Source organism: Oncorhynchus gorbuscha, linkage group LG17 (assembly GCF_021184085.1).
Source record: "Oncorhynchus gorbuscha isolate QuinsamMale2020 ecotype Even-year linkage group LG17, OgorEven_v1.0, whole genome shotgun sequence".
Lineage (NCBI taxonomy): Eukaryota > Metazoa > Chordata > Actinopteri > Salmoniformes > Salmonidae > Oncorhynchus > Oncorhynchus gorbuscha.
In genome coordinates, this window is record NC_060189.1 from 13,692,814 (window position 1) to 13,716,365 (window position 23,552).

General features: G+C 45.1%; 1 protein-coding gene across 12 annotated transcripts in view; it reads left to right on the forward strand.

The window, feature by feature from the left end:
- LOC124001543 (arf-GAP with SH3 domain, ANK repeat and PH domain-containing protein 2-like) overlaps positions 1-23,552 on the forward strand; it is a 111,092-nt gene that overhangs the window by 57,312 nt on the left and 30,228 nt on the right. For all 12 annotated transcript variants that reach the window (XM_046308405.1, XM_046308406.1, XM_046308412.1 and 9 more), the window contains exons 3-4: positions 3,688-3,833; positions 6,657-6,731. In XM_046308405.1, the coding sequence (XP_046164361.1) occupies positions 3,688-3,833; positions 6,657-6,731 (221 nt within the window). The remainder of the gene's footprint in view (positions 1-3,687; positions 3,834-6,656; positions 6,732-23,552) is intronic.

Consider the following 23,552-nt stretch of genomic DNA (forward strand, 5'->3'; position numbering starts at 1 on the left):
ATAACTTTGCTGTATAGACGGGGTACCAGTACTGAGTGCGAGGTAATTGAGGTAGATACACTACATGACCAAATATATGTGGACACCTGCTCATCGAACATCTCATTCCAAAATCATGTGCATTAATATGGAGTTGGTCCTCCCCCTTTGCTGCTATAACAGCTTCCATTCTTCTGGGAAGGCTTTCCTCTACTTGATGGAATATTGCTGTGGGGACTTGGCTGTGTGCTTAATTTTATACACCTGTTAGCAACGGGTGTGGCTGAAATAGCCAAATCCACTCATTTGAAAGGGTGTCCTCATATATACTTACACTGAGTGTACAAAACATTTAGGAACACCTTCCTAATATTGCATTTCGCCCCCTTTTGGACATAGAACAGCCTCAATTCCTCAGGGCATGGACTAAAATGTGTCGAAAGCGTTCCACAGGGATGCTGGCCCATGTTGACTTAAATGCTTCCCACAGATGTGTCAAGATGGCTGGATGTCTTTCGGGTGGCGAACCAGTCTTGATACACACGGGAAACTGTTGAGCATGAAACCCAGCAGCATTGCAGTTCTTGACACACTCAATCCAGCGTGCCTGACATCTACTTTCCATACCCTGTTTAAAGGCACTTAAATCTATTATATTGACCATTCACCTTCTGAATGGCACACACACACACTCCATGTCTCAAGGCTTAAAAATCCTTATTTAATTTAGTCTCCTCCCCTTAATCTACACTGATTGAAGAAGATTTAACAGGTGACATCAATAAGGGATCATAGCTTTCACCTGGTCAGTCAATGACATGGAAAGAGCATGTGTTCTTAATGTTGTGTAGAGTCAGTGTAGAACTAGGAATAAAGTGACTAGGCAACAGGATAGATAATAAACAGTAGCAGCAGTGTTTGTGAAGAGTCAAAAAAGTTAGTAGAAAAGGGTCAGTGCAGATAGTCCAGGTAGCTATATGGTTGACTTTTTAACAGTATTATGGCTTGGGGGCCTCCTGAGTGGCGCAGTGGTCTAAGACACTGCATCACAGTGCTAGCTGTGCCACTAGAGATCCTGGGTTGGAGTCCAGGATCTGTCACAGCCAGCCGTGTCCGGGAGATTCTTGGGGCGGCGCACAATTGGCCCAGCGTCGCCCGGGTTAGGGGAGCGTTTGACCGGCAGGGATGTCCTTGTCTCATCGCGCACTAGAGACTCCTGTGCCGGGCGCAGAGCACGCTGACATGGTCACCAGGTATGCGGTGTTTCCGCCGATACATTGGGGCGGCTGGCTTCCGGGTTAAGTGGGCATTGTGTCAAGAAGTAGTGTGGTTGGGTTGTGTTTCGGAGGACCCACTGCTCTCGACCTTCGCCTCTCCCAAGTCCGTACGGGAGTTGCAACGATGAGACAAGACTGTAACTACCAATTGAATAGCACGAAATTGGGGAGAAAAATGCAAAAAAATGTGATCGTGTGTAGAGTGTGTGTGCTAGCGTGTGTGCATGTGTCTGTACCTGTGTGTGTGTGTGTGTGTGCGTGTGTCTGTGTGTGTGTGTGTGTGTGTGTGTGTGTGTGTGTGTGTGTGTGTGTGTGTGTGTGTGTGTGTGTGTGTGTGTGTGTGTGTGTGTGTGTGTGTGTGTGTGTGTGTGTGTGTGTGTGTGTGTGTGTCTCTTCCCAGTCCCCGCTGTTCTATAAGCTGTATTTCTATCTGTTTTCTGAATCTGATTCTACAGGCCCCTACTCCACTACCACATATCTGCAACACAATCCATGTGTACGTGTGTGTATAGTGTGTATGTTATCACATGTGTATATGCATCAAATCAAATTGTATTTGTCACATGCAAATACAACAGGTTTAGACTTTACAGTGAAATGCTTCAGGGTCCTGTTGGTTCCAGACTTGCTGCATTGGTATTGCTTGCTGTGTGGTAGTAGAAAGAACAGTGTATGACCTTGGTGGCTGCAATTTTTTATTTTTATTTATTTTCTTCAATTTTAGCCCTTTTTCTCCCCAATTTCATGGTATCCACTTGTTTAGTAGCTACTATCTTGTCTCATCGCTACAACTTCTGTACGGGCTCGGGAGAGACAAAGGTTGAAAGTCATGCGTCCTCCGATACACAACCCAACCAAGCCGCACTGCTTCTTAACACAGCGCGCATCCAACCCGGAAGCCAGCCGCACCAATGTGTTGGAGGGAACACCGTGCACCTGGCAACCTTGGCTAGCGCGCACTGCGCCCGGCCTGCCGCAGGAGTCGCTGGTGCGCGATGAGACAAGGATATCCCTACCGGCCAAGCCCTCTCTAACCCGCACGACGTGAGACCAATTGTGCGTCGCTCCACGGACCTCCCGATCGCATCCGGTTACGACAGAGCCTGGTGGGTCTCTGGTGGCACAGCTGGTGCTGCAGTACTGCGCCCTTCACCACTGCACCACCCGGGAGACCTTGGCTGCAATTTCTGACACGTTTTAGGGCCTTCCTCTAACACCGCCTGGTATAGAGGTCCTGGATGGCAGCTAGATTGGCCCCAGTGTACTGGGCAGAATGCACTACCCTATAATGCCTTGCAGTCGGATGCCAAGCAGTTGCCATACCAAGCAGTGATGCAGCCATTCAAGATGCTCTCAATAGTGCAGCTGTACAACTTTTGACGATCTGAGGGCCCATGCCAAATATACCATCTCCTGAGGCGGAATCTTTTCAGCCTCTTGAGGAGGAAGAGGCATTGTCGTGCCCTCTTCACGACTGAGTTGGTGTTTTTGGACCTTGATATATCCTTAGTGATGTGGACACAGAGGAACTTGAAGCTCTCGACCCATTTCACTACAGCCCGTCTATGTAAATGGGGTGTGCTCGGCTCTCCGTTTCCTGTAGTCCGCGATCAGCGCCTTTATCTTGCTGACGTTGAGAGGAGAAGTTGTTGATGTTGTTGTTCTGGCACCACACTGCCAGGTCTCATCGGTGATCAGGCCTACCACTGTCTTATCGTCAGCAAACTTAATGATGGTGTGGGGTTCGTGCATGGCCACGCAGTCGTGAGTGAAAAGGGAGAACTGGAGGGGACTAAGCACTAAGCGTGGCTGATGTGTTGCCTACCCTTCCCATCTCAGAGTGGCCTGTCTGGATGTCCAGGATCCAGTTGCAGAGGGTGGTGTTCAGTCCCAGGATCCTCAGCTTAGTGATGAACTTTGAGGGCACTATGGTGTTGAACGCTGAGCTGTGGTCAATGAATAGCATTCTCACGTAGGTGTTCCTTTTGTCCATGTGGGAAAGGTCAGTTTCGAGTGCAATAAAGATTGCGTGATCTGTTGGGGCGGTATGCAAATTTTAGTGGGATTGATTTTTGCCATGTAAAGATAAGAAAGTTAGTGTGTGTCTTCTGCTGAGAACACTGTGTAAGTACATACCTGAATAACATGCTGGCAGAGTGATTGTTAAATGGCACACTGGAATGGTGCTGCCACTCTGCATAGTGAGCTAGAGAGTTATACACTTGTTTGTTCGACTACTCACACTCACTCTGAGATGTCTCCCCAGTGCCTTTTAAATTTTATGGCTGAATTATCTACAGGAGAGGGAGAGGGAGTCATTGTCTGTACACTTCACCTTTCCATTCATTTCTTCTTTCCTTTTTCCTTAGTCCCCTCTATCACCTTGTCCTCCGTAGTCATCCTTTGTTTTTTTTTCTCTCCTGTGTGTCAGCTCATGTGGAGAATGAGGAGCAGTACACCCAGGCCCTCGAGAAGTTTGGGGAGAACTGTGTCTACAGGGATGATCCCGACCTGGGCTCTGCCTTCCTGAAGTTCTCTGTCTTCACCAAGGAGCTCACCGCCCTCTTCAAAAACCTGGTGAGACTGAAATGTTGTTCTGTTATGCACCTTAAAATCTAATTTTATTTCTCACATGCGCCAAATACAACCTTACAGGGAAATGCTTACCTTCAAACTAAGTATTTGTTCTGACTGATGAAAATACGACTATCTTGAGGAATTTGGGATTAAATAATTGTAAGTTTCTTCCTAGGTTCTGGCCTTTCTAGGGAGTTTTTCCTAGCCACCATGCTTCTACACCTGCATTGCTTGTTGTTTGGGGCTTTGGGCTGGATTTCTTTACATCACTTTGTGACATCAGCTATGTAAGAAGGGCTTTATAAATACATTTGATTGTGGAGGTAGCCAGGAGCCAGGAGATTAGCCATTCCATCCTGACTCCAACATGGCAATCTATTTCCATACCTGGCAAGCCATGTGGTCAGTTCTTGAGACAACACAGATTAAATCAACAGTGAATTAGCTCTGTGTAATTTGACGTTGTTCCTGTTGTGAGGCAAAATCCTCTAGAATGGCTGTCAGGTGTTTCTAATAAAGCTTTAGGGTTGTTTGAATTTGTTCTGGAGTCAAAGCAGGATCAGAGTAAATTGGATCCAGCAGATATTTGGTCTCCAAGTAGCACTTTGGAAGCTGCGATGGAAAACTGATCTATCCCATTCCAGATTACATTCTGACCCCAGGGGATAAACAGTTAGAGCAGGATGATCGTCTTTAATGGCATCATGTAGGAATTCCACAGACACACATTCGCAGTGTTTCCCCTATATTCATTTAGATGCAGTGGCCTGTCGCTGCTAAATTGTTCCCACCGCTGCTAAAAATATGTAATTTGTTTTATTTATATATATATATATATATATATATACTACCGTTCAAAAGTTGGGGTCACATAGAAATATAATTGTTTTTGAAAGATAAGCACATTTTTTTGGTCCGTTAAAATAACATAAAATTGATCAGAGATACAGTGTAGACATTGTTAATGTTGTAAATGACTATTGTAGCTGGAAATGGCAGATTTTTTATGGGAATATCTACATAGGCGTACAGAGGCCCATTATCAGCAGCCATCATTCCTTTGTTCCAATGGCACGTTGCGTTAGCTAATCCAAGTTTATAATTTTAAAAGGCAAATTGATCATTATAAAACCCTTTTGCAATTGTTAGCACAGCTGAAAACTGTTGTCCTGATTAAAGAAGAAATTAAACTGACCTTCCTCCAGATACTAGTTGAGTATCTGGAGCATCAGCATTTGTGGGTTCAATTACAGGCTCAAAATGGCCAGGAACAAAGAACTTTCTTCTGAAACTCGTCAGTCTATACTTGTTCTGAGAAATGAAGGCTATTCCATGCAAGAAACTGAAGATCTCGTACAACGCTGTGTACTACTCCATTCACAGAACAACGCAAACCGGCTATTTAATGAAGCTGCCAGTTGAGGACTTGTGAGGCGTCTGTTTCTCAAACTAGACACTAATGTACTTGTCCTCTTGCTCAGTTGTGCACCGGGTCCTCCCACTCCTCTTTATATTCTGGGTAGAGACAGTTTGCGCCGTTCTGTGAAGGGAGTTGATTGACAAATGTGTCTGTTATTTGAACTCTGAAACATTTATTTGTTGCAATTTCTGAGATGCAGTTAACTCTAATGATCTTATCCTCTGCAGCAGAGGTCTCTGGGTCTTCATTTCCTATGGCAGTCCTCATGAGAGCCAGTTTCATCATAGTGCTTGATGGTTTTTGTGACTGCACTTGAAGAAACATTCAAAGATATTGAAATTTTCTGCATTGACTGACCTTAGTGTCTTAAAGTAATGATGTACTATTTCTCTTTGCTTATTTGAGCTGTTCTTGCCATAATATGGACTTGGTCTTTTACCAAATAAGACTATCTTCTGTATACCACCCCTATCTTGTCAGAACCCAACTGATTGGCTGAAATGCATTAAGAAGGACAGAAATTCCACAAATTAACTTTTAACAAACTTTTAACAAATCTATTTCCTAGCCACCGTACTTCTACACCTGCATTGCTTGCTGTTTGGGGTTTTAGGCTGGGTTTCTGTACAGCACTTTGAGATATCAGCTGATGTAAGAAGGGCTATATAAATATATTTGATTTAGGTGACTGAGTGTGAAAAGCTGTCAAGGCAAAGGGTGGCTACTTTGAAGATCTCAAATATAAAATATATTTTGATTTGTTTAAAACTTTTTGGTTTACTACATGATTCCATGTGTTATTTCATAGTTTTGATGTCCTCACAATTACTCTACAATGTAGAAAATAGTAAAAAATAAAGAAAAACCCTTGAATGAGTAGGTGTGTCCAAACCTTTGACTGATACTCTATGTATGTGTGTGTGTGTGTGTGTGTGTGTGTGTATATATATATATATATATAGATATAGATATAGATATAGATATAGATATATAGATATAGATATAGATATAGATAGATAGATATACACATTTCTGCTGAGATGCGCTTTTAAATGGATAGTTGTTGTCTCAATGACTGGAAGCCTATGGGAACAGCTGGCATGTAATTGAGCTAATGCTAGTAGCAGTGCACCCCCCACCACACCCTTGCCAAAACACTGCATATCCCTTTAATTCCACAGTAGATGTCACTTTAGAGGAAATTCAATACACAGTTGCACCGTATACAGAAGTAATGTCTTTACAAAAGGACATTGAGAACAGACCGACACACACAAACAGAACACACAGCCAGCTAAGGTGAGGACATTTAAACGGCATGCAACATCTCTGGTTGTCTCTATTCACCCATGGTTGTGTTAAACCCTCTCTGACCTAAGCTTCTCTCCACTGTGTCCATTCAGTTCCAGAACATGAACAACATCATCACCTTCCCTCTGGACAGCCTGCTGAAAGGAGACCTGAAAGGAGTCAAAGGGGTGAGGAACACTATCCTCCAGATCTTTCTATTGGACACTCACACTATCCTCCATGTCTTTCTATTGGACACTCACACTATCCTCCATGTCTTTCTATTGGACACTCACACTATCCTCCATGTCTTTCTATTGGACACTCACACTATCCTCCATGTCTTTCTATTGGACACTCACACTATCCTCCACTATCCTCCATGTCTTTCTATTGGACACTCACACTATCCTCCATGTCTTTCTATTGGACACTCACACTATCCTCCATGTCTTTCTATTGGACACTCACACTATCCTCCATGTCTTTCTATTGGACACTCACACTATCCTCCATGTCTTTCTATTGGACACTCACACTATCCTCCATGTCTTTCTATTGGACACTCACACTATCCTCCATGTCTTTCTATTGGACACTCACACTATCCTCCATGTCTTTCTATTGGACACTCACACTATCCTCCATGTCTTTCTATTGGTCTTTCTACACTCACACTATCCTCCATGTCTTTCTATTGGACACTCACACACTATCCTCCATGTCTTTCTATTGGTCTTTCTATTGGACACTCACACTATCCTCCATGTCTTTCTATTGGACACTCACACTATCCTCCATGTCTTTCTATTGGACACTCACACTATCCTCCATGTCTTTCTATTGACACTCACACTATCCTCCATGTCTTTCTGGACACTTGTCTTTCTATTGACACTCACACTATCCTCCATGTCTTTCTATTGGACACTCACACTATCCTCCATGTCTTTCTATTGACACTCACACTATCCTCCATGTCTTTCTATTGGACACTCACACTATCCTCCATGTCTTTCTGTTGGACACTCACACTATCCTCCATGTCTTTCTATTGGACACTCACACTATCCTCCATGTCTTTCTATTGGACACTCACACTATCCTCCATGTCTTTCTGTTGGACACTCACACTATCCTCCATGTCTTTCTATTGGACACTCACACTATCCTCCATGTCTTTCTATTGGACACTCACACTATCCTCCATGTCTTTCTATTGGACACTCACACTATCCTCCATGTCTTTCTATTGGACACTCACACTATCCTCCATGTCTTTCTGTTGGACACTCACACTATCCTCCATGTCTTTCTATTGGACACTCACACTATCCTCCATGTCTTTCTATTGGACACTCACACTATCCTCCATGTCTTTCTATTGGACACTCACACTATCCTCCATATCCTCCATGTCTTTCTATTGGACACTCACACTATCCTCCATGTCTTTCTATTGGACACTCACACTATCCTCCATGTCTTTCTATTGGTCTTTCTGTTGGACACTCACACTATCCTCCATGTCTTTCTGTTGGACACTCACACTATCCTCCATGTCTTTCTACACTCACTTGTCTTTCTGACACTCACACTATCCTCCATGTCTTTCTATTGGACACTCACACTATCCTCCATGTCTTTCTGTTGGACACTCACACTATCCTCCATGTCTTTCTATTGGACACTCACACTATCCTCCATGTCTTTCTGTTGGACACTCACACTATCCTCCATGTCTTTCTATTGGACACTCACACTATCCTCCATGTCTTTCTGTTGTCTTTCTGACACTCACACTATCCTCCATGTCTTTCTGTTGGACACTCACACTATCCTCCATGTCTTTCTGTTGGACACTCACACTATCCTCCATGTCTTTCTACACTTGTCTTTCTGTTGACACTCACACTATCCTCCATGTCTTTCTATTGGACACTCACACTATCCTCCATGTCTTTCTATTGGACACTCACACTATCCTCCATGTCTTTCTGTTGGACACTCACACTATCCTCCATGTCTTTCTATTGGACACTCACACTATCCTCCATGTCTTTCTGTTGACACTTGTCTTTCTGTTGGACACTCACACTATCCTCCATGTCTTTCTGTTGGACACTCACACTATCCTCCATGTCTTTCTGTTGGACACTCACACTATCCTCCATGTCTTTCTGTTGGACACTCACACTATCCTCCATGTCTTTCTGTTGGACACTCACACTATCCTCCATGTCTTTCTGTTGGTCTTTCTGTTGGACACTCACACTATCCTCCATGTCTTTCTGTTGGACACTCACACTATCCTCCATGTCTTTCTGTTGGACACTCACACTATCCTCCATGTCTTTCTGTTGGACACTCACACTATCCTCCATGTCTTTCTGTTGGACACTCACACTATCCTCCATGTCTTTCTGTTGGACACTCACACTATCCTCCATGTCTTTCTATTGTTGTCTTTCTGACACTCATGTCTTTCTGTTGGACTATCCTCCATGTCTTTCTGTTGGACACTCACACTATCCTCCATGTCTTTCTGTTGGACACTCACACTATCCTCCATGTCTTTCTGTTGGACACTCACACTATCCTCCATGTCTTTCTGTTGGACACTCACACTATCCTCCATGTCTTTCTATTGGACACTCACACTATCCTCCATGTCTCTATGTTGGACACTCACACTATCCTCCGTGTCTTTCTGTTGGACTGTGTGGTGTTTGTTATTACTCTATAGGGATTTGTATAAGGTAAAGGTCCTCCTATTACCCTGCTCTACTGTGGTAACTCACGCTTCTGTGTGTGTGATGTTAATTACTAGGTACTAGCAATGTTTTGTACCTGGTAGAGAACAGAGAAGCTGTATGAGATGAGTGTTTTCCTGCTGGTACAGTGGTACCCCAGACCCCATGATTTCCTGTGTGTGTGTGTTGGGGGTGGAAACTATAAACAGCATACCACTCTTGCACTAGCCAACACATTAACTACACTCCATCACACATGTCAAGTCTGGGACCAGCACACTCATTCTACTAGCTCCAGGACAAACCAGTTAGCCAGCCAGCGTGTGATGAGGCAGACAGCATACTGCAGGAATGCAGTCAGAATCCTGTCTATATCCATGGGAGGCCGGCCCCAGACAGCCCAGCCCAGACACCCCTCCAGTCCTCCAGTCTACCAGGTCCAGCCCAGACACCCCTCCAGTCTACCAGGCCCAGCCCAGCCCAGACACCCCTCCAGTCTACCAGGCCCAGCCCAGCCCAGCCCAGACACCCCACCAGTCTATCAGGCCCAGCCCAGACACCCCTCCAGTCTACCAGGCCCAGCCCAGACACCCCTCCAGTCTACCAGGCCCAGCCCAGACACCCCTCCAGTCTACCAGGCCCAGCCCAGACACCCCTCCAGTCTACCAGGCCCAGCCCAGACACCCCTCCAGTCTACCAGGCCCAGCCCAGACACCCCTCCAGTCTACCAGGCCCAGCCCAGACACCCCTCCAGTCTACCAGGCCCAGCCCAGACACTCCTCCAGTCTACCAGGCCAAGCCCAGCCCAGACACCCCTCCAGTCTACCAGGCCAAGCCCAGCCCAGACAGCCCTCCAGTCTACAAGGCCCAGCCCAGCCCAGACACGCCTCCAGTCTACCAGGCCCAGTCCAGCCTAGACACCACTCCAGTCTACCAGGCCCAGCTCAGACACTCCTCCAGCACTATCAGGCCCAGCCCAGACACCCTTCCAGTCTACCAGGCCCAGCCCAGACAACCCTCCAGTCTGCCAGGTCTCTAATCCCATCAGCACTCATTACTTTCTGTTCTGACCTCTGCACCACAACCGCGTGGGTCACAAGTGCCACTGTCTGATGTGTACTAGCACTAATGAGGCTGTTCCCTCTATCAATTCAATTCAATTCAAGGGCTTTATTGGCATGGGAAACATGTGTTAACATTGCCAAAGCAAGTGAGGTAGACAACATACAAAGTGAATATATAAGGTGAAAAACAACAAAAATGAACAGTAAACATTACACATACAGAAGTTTCAAAACAGTAAAGACATTACAAATGTCATATTATATATATATATATATACAATGTACAAATATTTAAAGGACACAAGATAGAATAAATAAGCATAAATATGGGTTGTATTTACAATGGTGTTTGTTCTTCACTGGTTGCCCTTTTCTCGTGGCAACAGGTCACAAATCTTGCTGCTGTGATGGCACACTGTGGAATTTCACCCAGTAGATATGAGAGTTTATCAAAATTGGATTTGTTTTCAAATTCTTTATGGATCTGTGTGATCTGGGGGAAATATGTATCTCTAATATGGTCATACATTGGGCAGGAGGTTAGGAAGTGCAGCTCAGTTTCCACCTCATGTTGTGGGCAGTGAGCACATAGCCTGTCTTCTCTTGAGAGCCATGTCTGCCTACGGCGGCCTTTCTCAATAACAAGGCTATGCTCACTGAGTCTGTACATAGTCAAAGCTTTCCTTAATTTTGGGTCAGTCACAGTGGTCAGGTATTCTGCCGCTGTGTACTCTCTGTGTAGGGCCAAATAGCATTCTGGTTTGCTCTTTTGCTCTGTTTTTTTGTTAATTCTTTCCAATGTGTTAAGTAATTATCTTTTTGTTTTCTCATGATTTGGTTGGGTCTAATTGTGCTGTTGTCCTGGGGCTCTGTAGGGTGTGTTTGTGTTTGTGAACAGAGCCCCAGGACCAGCTTGCTTAGGGGACTCTTCTCCAGGTTCATCTCTCTGTAGGTGATGGCTTTGTTATGGAAGGTTTGTGAATCGCTTCCTTTTAAGTGGTTGTAGAATTTAATGGCTCTTTTCTGGATTTTGATAATTAGTGGGTATCGGCCTAATTCTGCTCTGCATGCATTATTTGGTGTTTTACGTTGTACACGGAGGATATTTTTGCAGAATTATGCGTGCAGAGTCTCAATTTGGTGTTTGTCCCATTTTGTGAAGTCTTGGTTGGTGAGCGGACCCCAGACCTCAGACCTCACAACCATAAAGGGCAATGGGCTCAAGTAAATGATAATAGCTGATTCACATATTTTTAGCCAAATCCTAATTGGTATGTTGAAATTTATGTTTCTTTTGATGGCATAGAATGCCCTTCTTGCCTTGTCTCTCAGATCGTTCACAGCTTTGTGGAAGTTACCTGTGGCGCTGATGTTTAGGCCAAGGTATATATAGTTTTTTGTGTGCTCTAGGGCAACAGTGTCTAGATGGAATTTGAATTTGTGGTCCTGGTGACTGGACCTTTTTTGGAACACCATTATTTTGGTCTTACTGAGATTTACTGTCAGGTCCCAGGTCTGACAGAATCTGTGCATAAGATCTAGGTGCTGCTGTAGGCCCTCCTTGGTTGGTGACAGAAGTATCAGATCATCAGCAAACAGCAGACATTTGACTTCGGATTCTAGCAGGGGGAGGCCGGGTGTTGCAGACTTTTCTAGTGCCCGCGCCAATTCGTTGATATATATGTTGAAGAGGGTGAGGCTTAAGCTGCATCCCTGTCTAACCCCACGACCCTGTGTGAAGAAATGTGTGTGTTTTTTTCCAATTGTAACCGCACACTTGTTGTTTGTGTACATGGATTTTATAATGTCATATGTTTTACCCCCAACACCACTTTCCATCAGTTTGTATAGCAGACCCTCATGCCAGATTGAGTCGAAGGCTTTTTTGAAATCAACAAAGCATGAGAAGACTTTGCCTTTGTTTTGGTTTGTTTGGTTGTCAATTAGGGTGTGCAGGGTGAATACATGGTCTATTTGACATTTGCTCAGTACATTGTTTTCATTGAGGAAATGTACGAGTCTGCTGTTAATAATCTTTCTCTCTTTTTGTCTGTCTCTCTCTCTGTCTCTCTCTTTATTCGCTCTCCTAAGAAAGACTACTAGCTAGTCACAGTACTCCCTAGTTACCCCATGGCTTCTCATCACTCATACATTCTCCAAGGACTCTTGCTTTCTTGGAAGACACTCTTGATTCTGTCCCTTGCCCTCTCCCTCTGTCTTTCTCTCTCTCTCCGTTGTAACTTTGCATCGACAGGCTACATCAGACTTGTGTACAGAGCCTCTCTTGTCTGCCGAGAGTGAAGCCATAGGCCTCTGAACTGTGAACACTGACAGAGAGGGAGAATGGTGCAGATCTGCTCACTACCCCACTGGTGACTCTCCTTACACTCTTAACATGGTGACTGGTGACTCTCCTTACACTCTTGACATGGTGACTGGTGACTCTCCTTACACTCTTGACATGGTGACTGGGGACTCTCCTTACACTCTTGACATGGTGACTGGGGACTCTCCTTACACTCTTGACATGGTGACTGGGGACTCTCCTTACACTCTTAACATGGTGACTGGTGACTCTCCTTACACTCTTGACTTAACATGGTGACTGGGGACTGACTCTTGACATTGTGACTGGGGACTCTCTCTCTTGACATGGTGACTGGGGACTCTCCTTACACTCTTGACATGGTGACTGGTGACTCTCCTTACACTCTTGACATGGTGACTGGTGACTCTCCTTTGACATCTGGGGACTCTCCTTACACTCTTGACATTGTGACTGGGGACTCTCCTTACACTCTTGACATGGTGACTGGGGACTCTCCTTACACTCTTGACATGGTGACTGGGGACTCTCCTTACACTCTTGACATGGTGACTGGGGACTCTCCTTACACTCTTGACATGGTGACTGGTGACTCTCCTTACACTCTTGACATGGTGACTGGTGACTCTCCTTACACTCTTGACATGGTGACTGGGGACTCTCCTTACACTCTTGACATTGTGACTGGGGACTCTCCTTACACTCTTGACATGGTGACTGGGGACTCTCCTTACACTCTTGACATGGTGACTGGGGACTCTCCTTACACTCTTGACATGGTGACTGGGGACTCTCCTTACACTCTTGACATGGGGCTAATAAGGTGCTCGTCATGGTGCTCTGCTCTGACTCATTTATCCTGTCTATCCATTACCACTGAGGGAGGGAGGGGAGAGCGAGAGAAAGTATGTTTGTGTGAGTGAGAGACAGAAAGTGACAAATTGAAGACTTTCCATCCCAGCTTGCAATGCGTACCGTTCGCTATCCCCCCTCACTTCCTCATCATTATTCCTATTTTCCTCTCCCAGGGGAAGTACCTGTGGAGAGCAGGAGGAAGGCGTCTAGAACAGCCTGAGTAGTGTTGGGTAGGGAGTGAGAGAGAGAGACCCTCCATCCCAGACACACCGCTCTAGCCTAATTAGGGTTTCATCTAGTCTGACAGACTCTCCTGTCCTTCCTGCTACCATGATCGTATTGCTATATTTACCAAATCACCTGGATATCATCAAGAGGAGACCACGTCAGATTCAATAGTCTTATGTTCATTGTGAGTATGTCACAGACATGAATACTGTTCAGTAAATGCATTGTGTAAGTATGGCTGGGGGTTGAGTTAAAGCACTTTGTAGAGACTGTTAAAGCACTTTGTAGAGTCAACAACGTTAGCTTGACATTGGCTCGTATATTTTCAGTGACTGCGGTCTGGGATGGTACTTAGCCGTTCCCATGGGAGACGGACAGTAATTGAGCTGAGATTACAGGGCTTTCACACCATAACCATTTAGTTCAAAACTCATTTGAGGCTGTTTTACGCTCCACTCATCTCTTCTTCCTGCTGTTCCCACCTCAACAGGGAAAGGATGTTGAGGATTTGACATGCTGCTCTGTGGAGTTATGAAGTTAGGACCCCTGCGTTTTCCGTTTCCTTTCACTTTGGAATTTTGATGTTACTTCCGTATGGACGGTGAATGACTCATACACTCCTGACCTGCGGCACTGTGAACTCAGTGTGTGTGTTTGCGTATATGCATTCGTGTGTGTATGCGTGCATGCCTACCTACCTGCGTGCGTGTGTGTAGGCCTATGTGCCTGCATGCATATGTGTGGGTGTGTGTTCAAGGTTACAGTGTTTCTGACTACACTAGCCTGGGTCCAGTCTGCTTCTACTGAGTCAAAGACAGCCCTAGAAAGCTTAAAGTAAGCCAAGATTCATATTGGTTAAGTACTTCAGTTGGAACGTCATACACTGTATGTGAAGTTCTACTGAAATCTCCTTAGTCCAAACTGGAATAGGACACAACTAACGATGACACAGCATACACTCCCTGTCTGTCTGTGGCAAAGTGCTGGCTAATGCCCTCTTACTTGGTGGAAAGGTTATTGTTGCTGACTGGGGCCCACAGCTCCACCTAACCCACCTTCCAACTCCAAACACTGAACATAAACAGACTGGTGGAAAGTGCTGAGGCCACCAAACACCAGAGCCATGAGGATTTACGGGCTGGACACTGGGATGACGTCATCCCTTCCAATGCTAAACGTTCTGATCCTTTGTATCTATGAACACACACGCACACGCAAGCAAGCAAGTAGTGGGTAGATCCTGAGTCCCGACTGATGTGAGCCCAGATGATGCCCCCCATAGTGGGCCAGTGAATTGTGAAACCCACCCGTCCACACGGAATGATCACTGAGCCTTTTAGCTCCTAGCACCTCTGCCAAAGGAATGATCTCACCTTTATTCCACACCAAGAACAGATTAGGGAGTGGTAGCATCATAAATCATGGGTTTTTAACAGGTGCTCTTGACTGCAGCATGAACAGGTTGAAGTTGAAATCTGTCATTTTTATGTTTAGGTTTGAGGTCTTGAAAAGGCCCTTACAGGTCACATTCAATTCACTGGACAGGCATGTAGGCCTACCACTACTGCACCTCCTCAACAGTGGAGACATTCCATTCTGAAGCACTGGAAAGTACATTTAACATTTGAAGCCTTAGAGGCCACCGGTGGCTATTGACCATGTTCACTAAGACAAGGACAGTAGTGTAGAAGTCTAGAATAAATTAAACCAGGTGGTACCATTTGGGATGCATCCTAGAACTGTAAAAATGAGATTCAGGCAATATGTTTAATATGACAGCAAAATAGCTCCAGATTGATTGTAATAATGCGGAAGTACATTTATTGTAACAAAGCTTTAGAAAGATGAGCTTTTGTTCCAGGATGCGTCACATTTTACACCACCACCTTCCAGTTAATGACATTATAAAAATGCCTTTATGGCGGCCACTGAAATAATGATTTGATTTGAAAACACTGTTACATTTTAAGGCTTCAGCCGAAATGAGCAATACCATTTAGAAAATCATGATACTGTAGCAACCAGTGCTCTCTGAAGTTAGTGATCAGGATGCAGTCAGAAAATCCACTATAAAGAAACAAATTGGCAGTACAATCAGTTAATCCATCTCATCATGTTAACAGTATTTTCATCGGCCTCAGAAGCAGCAATTACGGCCACCGCTGCAGTGTATGGAGAGAAAATTACACAGGCAATTTCACCCGTTAATGTCTGTTTTTGTTTGTCCTTAATCACTGTTTATTCATTGGTGCAGACTGGAAAAGGGTTGCATAATCTAGCATTTGATCGAACAGCTGATGAACGCATTTAGCCGTCTTATCCATTACGATGGGAAATCTGTTTAGCTGTTCAGTGGTGCAGCCACTGAAACAGTGTTAAGTTTATTGGTCGCGTACACCGTTTTGCAGGTGTTATCACAGGTGCAGCAAAATGCTTATGATTCTAGCTCCCACAGTGCAGTAATGTCTAACGATACAATAACAATACACACACAGAAAATGGAATGAAGACATGTCAGTCTGAAATATACTGAACTAAAATATAAACGTAACATGTAAATTGTTGGTCTCATGTTTCATGAGCAGAAAAAAAAAATCCCAGAAATGTTCCATATGCACAAAAAGCTTATTTTTCTCAAATGTTGTGCACAAATTTGTTTACATCCATGTTAGTGAGCATTTCACTATTTTCCAAGATAGTCCATCCACCTGACACGTGTGGCATATCAAGAAGCTGATTAAACAGAATGATCATCACACAGGTGCACCTTGTGCTGGGGGACAATAAAAGGCCACTCTAAAAAGTGCAGTTTTGTCACAACACTATCCCACAGATGTCTCAAGTTTTGAGGGAGTGTGCAATAGGCATGCTGACTGCAGTAATGTCCACCACAGGTGTTACCAAATAATTTAATGTTCATTTCTCTACCATAAGTTGCCTCCAACGTTGTTTTAGAGAATGTGGCAGTACATCCAACCTGCCACACAACCGCAGACCACGTGTAACCACGCCAGCCTAGGACCTCCACGGATATGGATCCACGCATATCCACGGATATGGATGTTGACTTGTTGAAATCCATCAATGAAAGGCTTGCCAAACTTGATGTCTTGAATATACTACGAGAGGACAACAATGCATTATGTGCCAGTCTAAAATTCAGCCAATGTCAGATTGATGATCTAAGAAAAGAGAACACGGCTCTGAAAGGTACTGTAGACTCTATTCATAGCAAGGTGGAGGTGGTGCAAAGGGAGAACAAACAACTTAAAGAACCGTGCTTGATGTACAGTGTCGATCAATGCGGGACAATCATCTTTTCAGGGATACCGGAGAATGACAACAGCAGAGGCTGTAAGGACACTGTCTGAGACTTTATATTGTGCCCACATATGTTGTGCGTAATGTCCCTTTCTCCAGAGTCCATGGAATGGGTAAGGCCTCTGGGAATAGGCCACGGGCTGTTATTGCATGTTTTGAACATTTTAAGCAAAAGGAAATGGCGAAGAGCAGGGGCAGAGAACTCAGAAACACTGATTTTGGAATGAATGATCACTTCCCCATGGAGCTCAATGAAAGGAGAAATAAACAGTATCCCATCATGAAAGAAAAGTGTTGCCTGAACCAACGAGTCCTTGGTGATGGATAAACTTTACATGAACAGGCAACTGTATTGGGACTCTTGTAGCATAGATTTTTTTGATAATTTTTTTTTTTTAAATGATATTGAAATGTAGGAACTGGGTTCTACAGCTTGAACCACAGCTGTCTCCACACCCTCCCCGCCTGGCCATCTAGATGTGTGAAAGTTAGTGTATAAGCTAGTGATCCACCATCATGTATGACATTCCTGGGAGTATGTACATTTAAATGTTGTATTACCATATCATACCATACCATATTGTATTACCATTCTCTATAGTTATGTACTTTAAAATGTATCACTTGACCAATTCGGCACATTTGGGCAGACTTGATACAAAATACGGTGCAGTATTGCAATGCTTCACTGCATCAATCTGAAACTTTGCACACACACTGCTAAATCTAAAATGTGCCTAAACTGCAATATTATGGCCTTTCTCTTGCATTTCAAAGATGAGGGAACAAAACCAAAACATTTAAAACGCTTTAAAAAAATAAATGTTTTAATGATCTTTTACCAGATCCTTATATTATATTCTCCTACATTAATTTCACATTTCCACAAACTTCAAATTGTTTCCTTTCAAATGGTATCAATAATATGCATATCATTGCTTCAGGTCCTGAGCTATACAGGCAGTTAGATTTGGGTATGTCATTTTAGGCGAAAACTTTAAAAAAGAGTCGGGACTCTAGAGTAACCCCCTGGCTATTTTAATCCCATGTTCAAATCTGAGTTTGTGTGTTGTAGTGTGTCATGACAACTTCAACTACAGTATAACAAAAACATGCTTTATCAATTTTCACTTGACCAGGAAAGGGCTGCGTATAGCCTTCCTAACAAAATACTTTCTTTAACTTGGTCAACATAAATAATATTCATATTTTTGCTTTGACCGAAACCCATTTGGATGCATCTGTTAATGATTGGCAAATTACCATTAATGGATATAGTCTACTTGGAAGGGACAGGAATAGGAATGGTGGGGGTGTAGCACTGTACATTCAGAATCATATACACTTTAAGAGGAGGGATGACAATATATGTCAAATAGAGGCACTATGGGCTCAAGTACATCTGCTTCACCAGGCACCCATATTGGTAGGATGTGTGTTTCGACCTCCTAGCTCTAAGGTGTCCTATCTGGATTACTTATGCACTGGGTTTGAGCAGGCCACAGATCGTAACAGAGATGCAATTATCTTGGGTGATTTCAATATAAATTGGAAGGATCATAATAGTTCAAATATAACTAAATTACTGATATATGCTGAGAGCTGTGGTTTGAAACAATTGGTTAATGATACTACTAAGTTAGGTCAGACACGTGCATTGATCTGATCTTCTGTAATATACCATTGCAATGCTTAAAAGCCAGATCAATGCCAGTGGCCTGGACAGACCATAATATTGTCACCATAGCCATGAACACCAAGGTACCAAAGAAACCTCCAAGGATTGTTGTTAAGAGAAATGTTAAAACATTTCATCATGAGTAGGACTGTTGCGGTGACCATATTACTGGCACACCGGTGGTCACAAGTCATGAAGGCAGTCAAATTCCACCTGACTGTTTAGTAACGGTATTTAGGCTTCTCCAAGCTCTGATGCTGCTGATGGTCATTAGTAGCCTACCAAATTTGCTAACTGCCTGGTACTCGGCACTCTATTGTCCCTCTAATCCCTCTGACATAAATTAAAATCAAATTGAATCAAACACTTCATGAGCTCATGAGCTCATTTGTGGTCACTTTTGTTAATGGTATTTCCCCCACATTGCTGTGCTTATAATGTGAAGAAAAAGTAAATGTGGACAGGTCTTCCAAAGCTTTAATATGGATAATACAGACATCGCAGGAGTGGCTTCAGGACAAGTCTCTCAGTGGCCTCGAGTGGTCCAGTCAGAGCCTGGACTTGAACCCGATCTAACATCTCTGGAGAGACCTGTAAATAGCTGTTCAGCGACGCTACCCATCCAACCTGACAGAGCTTGAGAGGATCTGCAGAGAAGAATGGGAGAAACTCCCCAAATACAGGCGTGCCAAGCCTGTATCGTCATACCCAAGAAGACTCGAGGCTGTAATCGCTGCCAAAGGTGCTTCAACAAAATACTGAATAAAGGGTCTGAATACTTTTGTAAATATGATATTTCAGATATGTTACAGTTGTGGGTGGAGTTGTGTGTACAAAACCTCGTATATAGATCTGATTCATCGATCAAATCAAATTGTATTTGTCACTTGCGCCAAATACAACAGGTGTTGTTGATCTTACAGTGAAACTCTTACTGGCTGGTCCCACGCTCCTCACGGCGACCGTCTAGCTCCAGACACCAAAACATCCACTCTACCTCATCACTCCCCTCAACTAACTCACAATACTCCTCGCTCAGTCTATCCCAATATTCCTCTTCGCTCTCAGATTCGCCCCTCGGCTTCGCTGACCAACCCGTGTGCCATCCCCCAAAGAAAATTTGGGGGGCTGCCTCTCCGGCTTCCGTCGTGGTTGTGAACTTCGGAGTCGCCGTTGATCCTCCTGCATCTGCTTCCATGGAGGGCTTTCGTCTCCTGCCATTATCTCCTCCCAAGTCCAGAATGTCTTCTCCTCCTGGCCACGCTGCTTGGTCTGTTTGTGGTGGGATCTACAGTAACGCTCGTCGAAAGGGGTAAACCAAGGCGCAGCGTGATTTGTGTTCATCATCATTTATTAGAATGTGAACCAGCAAGAAAAACAATAAAGAGAAACAAACAAACAAATATACAGCCTTGTAGTGCTCAAAAGCAACAATACAAAAACAAGATCCCACAAAACAACAGGTGGGAAAAGGCTACCTAAATATGATCCCCAATCAGAGACAATGATAGACAGCTGCCTCTGATTGGGAACCATACCAGGCCAACATAGAAATACAGAAACTAGATTACACACAGAAATAATAAACTAGAACACCCCCCAGTCACACCCTGACCTACTCCACCATAGAAAATAACGGCTTTCTGGGGTCAGGACGTGACACCCTTGTATTGGTCAGCCTGTTGTGTGCTTTGGTGTGTGTGTTCCCAAACAAGGACCAGTTGCGTTCTGAGGCGGCTGATGTTGGTGAGATTTGGAGGATGATGGAGGCAACAGGGGAAAGAGCCTCAGATCCACAAAGTCCCTTCCACCAGGTGGCTGATGAGATATGTTAGCACAGATGCCATATTGCATCTCCATCCCAAAGCCCTTGATTGGAAGTGTACTTCGCCAGACTGCCAAGATCCTTGTCCTCATCCAGGCCAAGGTGGCGAGACACAGTAGTGATGACACCATAGGCCTTGATCTCTGCACCAGGCAGGATGCTCTTGCCAAGATTCTTGGGGTCCAACATGTGCACTGCGGCGTGTATTTGCTTCAGGCAGAAGTCTTCACGCTTTTTGATGTATTTCAGAACTGCAGTAACCTCTGCTTGGAGCAACAGTGACGTGGGCAGGGCAGTACGAATTTATTCTCTTACATCTGCAAGCAGAGTCTAAACATCAGACAGGATGGCATTGTCTCCCTCAATCCATGCAATGGCTACTGCTGTAGGTTTAGGAGTTTCAGGCTGCTTACCACTCGCTCTCTCAAAATACATCCAGGAGGATCTGCTTGATGAGGCTGTCTATATCGGCAGACTGTGATGTGGCCATTTCTTGGAGAGACTTCTTCCCCTCCAGAAGACTGTCAAACGTGACAACACCACCCCAACGAGTGCTGCTGGGCAGCTTCAATGTGGTGCTCTTATTCTCCTCACTTTGCTTGGTGTGTCACGCCCGTTGAATGAAGAGGACCAAGGTGCAGCGTGGTGAGCATACATATTACTTTTTTATATGACTCCGACAAAAACAAACAATCCAAAAAACATTGAAGCTGAAGGCTATAGTGCCAACAAACAAAGACAACTTCCCACACAGAAAGGAGGGAAAAGTGCTACCTAAGTATGGTTCCCAATCAGAGACAATGATAGACAGCTGTCCCTGATTGAGAACCATACCCGGCCAAAACATAGAAACACAAAATCATAGAAAAAAAGCTGAATGCCCACCCCAAATCACACCCTGACCAAACCAAATAGAGACATTAAAAGGCTCTCTAGGGTCAGGGCGTGACATGGTGAGGTAGATTGCATTTACATACATTTACATTTAAGTCATTTAGCAGACGCTCTTATCCAGAGCGACTTACAAATTGGTGCATTCACCTTATGACATCCAGTGGGACAGTCACTTAACAATAGTGCATCTAAAACTTAAGGGGGGGGGTGAGAGGGATTACTTATCCTATCCTAGGTATTCCTTAAAGAGGTGGGGTTTCAGGTGTCTCCGGAAGGTGGTGATTGACTCCGCTGTCCTGGCGTCGTGAGGGAGTTTGTTCCACCATTGGGGGGCCAGGGCAGCGAACAGTTTTGACTGGGCTGAGCGGGAGCTGTACTTCCTCAGTGGTAGGGAGGCGAGCAGGCCAGAGGTGGATGAACGCAGTGCCCTTGTTTGGGTGTAGGGCCTGATCAGAGCCTGGAGGTACTGAGGTGCCGTTCCCCTCACAGCTCCGTAGGCAAGCACCATGGTCTTGTAGCGGATGCGAGCTTCAACTGGAAGCCAGTGGAGAGAACGGAGGAGCGGGGTGACGTGAGAGAACTTGGGAAGGTTGAACACCAGACGGGCTGCGGCGTTCTGGATGAGTTGAAGGGGTTTAATGGCACAGGCAGGGAGCCCAGCCAACAGCGAGTTGCAGTAATCCAGACGGGAGATGACAAGTGCCTGGATTAGGACCTGCGCCGCTTCCTGTGTGAGGCAGGGTCGTACTCTGCGGATGTTGTAGAGCATGAACCTACAGGAACGGGCCACCGCCTTGATGTTGGTTGAGAACGACAGGGTGTTGTCCAGGATCACGCCAAGGTTCTTGGCGCTCTGGGAGGAGGACACAATGGAGTTGTCAACCGTGATGGCGAGATCATGGAACGGGCAGTCCTTCCCCGGGAGGAAGAGCAGCTCCGTCTTGCCGAGGTTCAGCTTGAGGTGGTGATCCGTCATCCACACTGATATGTCTGCCAGACATGCAGAGATGCGATTCGCCACCTGGTCATCAGAAGGGGGAAAGGAGAAGATTAATTGTGTGTCGTCTGCATAGCAATGATAAGAGAGACCATGTGAGGTTATGACAGAGCCAAGTGACTTGGTGTATAGCGAGAATAGGAGAGGGCCAAGAACAGAGCCCTGGGGGACACCAGTGGTGAGAGCGCGTGGTGAGGAGACAGATTCTCGCCACGCCACCTGGTAGGAGCGACCTGTCAGGTAGGACGCAATCCAAGCGTGGGCCGCGCCGGAGATGCCCAACTCGGAGAGGGTGGAGAGGAGGATCTGATGGTTCACAGTATCGAAGGCAGCCGATAGATCTAGAAGGATGAGAGCAGAGGAGAGAGAGTTAGCTTTAGCAGTGCGGAGCGCCTCCGTGATACAGAGGAGAGCAGTCTCAGTTGAATGACTAGTCTTGAAACCTGACTGATTTGGATCAAGAAGGTCATTCAGAGAGAGATAGCGGGAGAGCTGGCCAAGGACGGCACGTTCAAGAGTTTTGGAGAGAAAAGAAAGAAGGGATACTGGTCTGTAATTGTTGACATCGGAGGGATCGAGTGTAGGTTTTTTCAGAAGGGGTGCAACTCTCGCTCTCTTGAAGACGGAAGGGACGTAGCCAGCGGTCAGGGATGAGTTGATGAGCGAGGTGAGGTAAGGGAGAAGGTCTCCGGAAATGGTCTGGAGAAGAGAGGAGGGGATAGGGTCAAGCGGGCAGGTTGTTGGGCGGCCGGCCGTCACAAGACGCGAGATTTCATCTGGAGAGAGAGGTTGCTGCTATAACTTGATGACCCTACACATACCTAACAATTTCCTTGGCTCTCTTGTAGAGTGTATCCATTGTTTTCAATGCCACGATGTCCTTTGAGGAGCAATGCATGAACAGAACAGCCAATGGGTGTGATATGAGGGTAGGACTCCTCCACTTTAGACCAAGCAGCCTTCTTGTTTGCACAATTGTCTCTCACCAGTGCAAATACCTTCTGTGGTCTAAGTTCATTGATGACTACCTTAAGCTCATCTGCGATGTAGAGACTGGTGTGTCTGTTG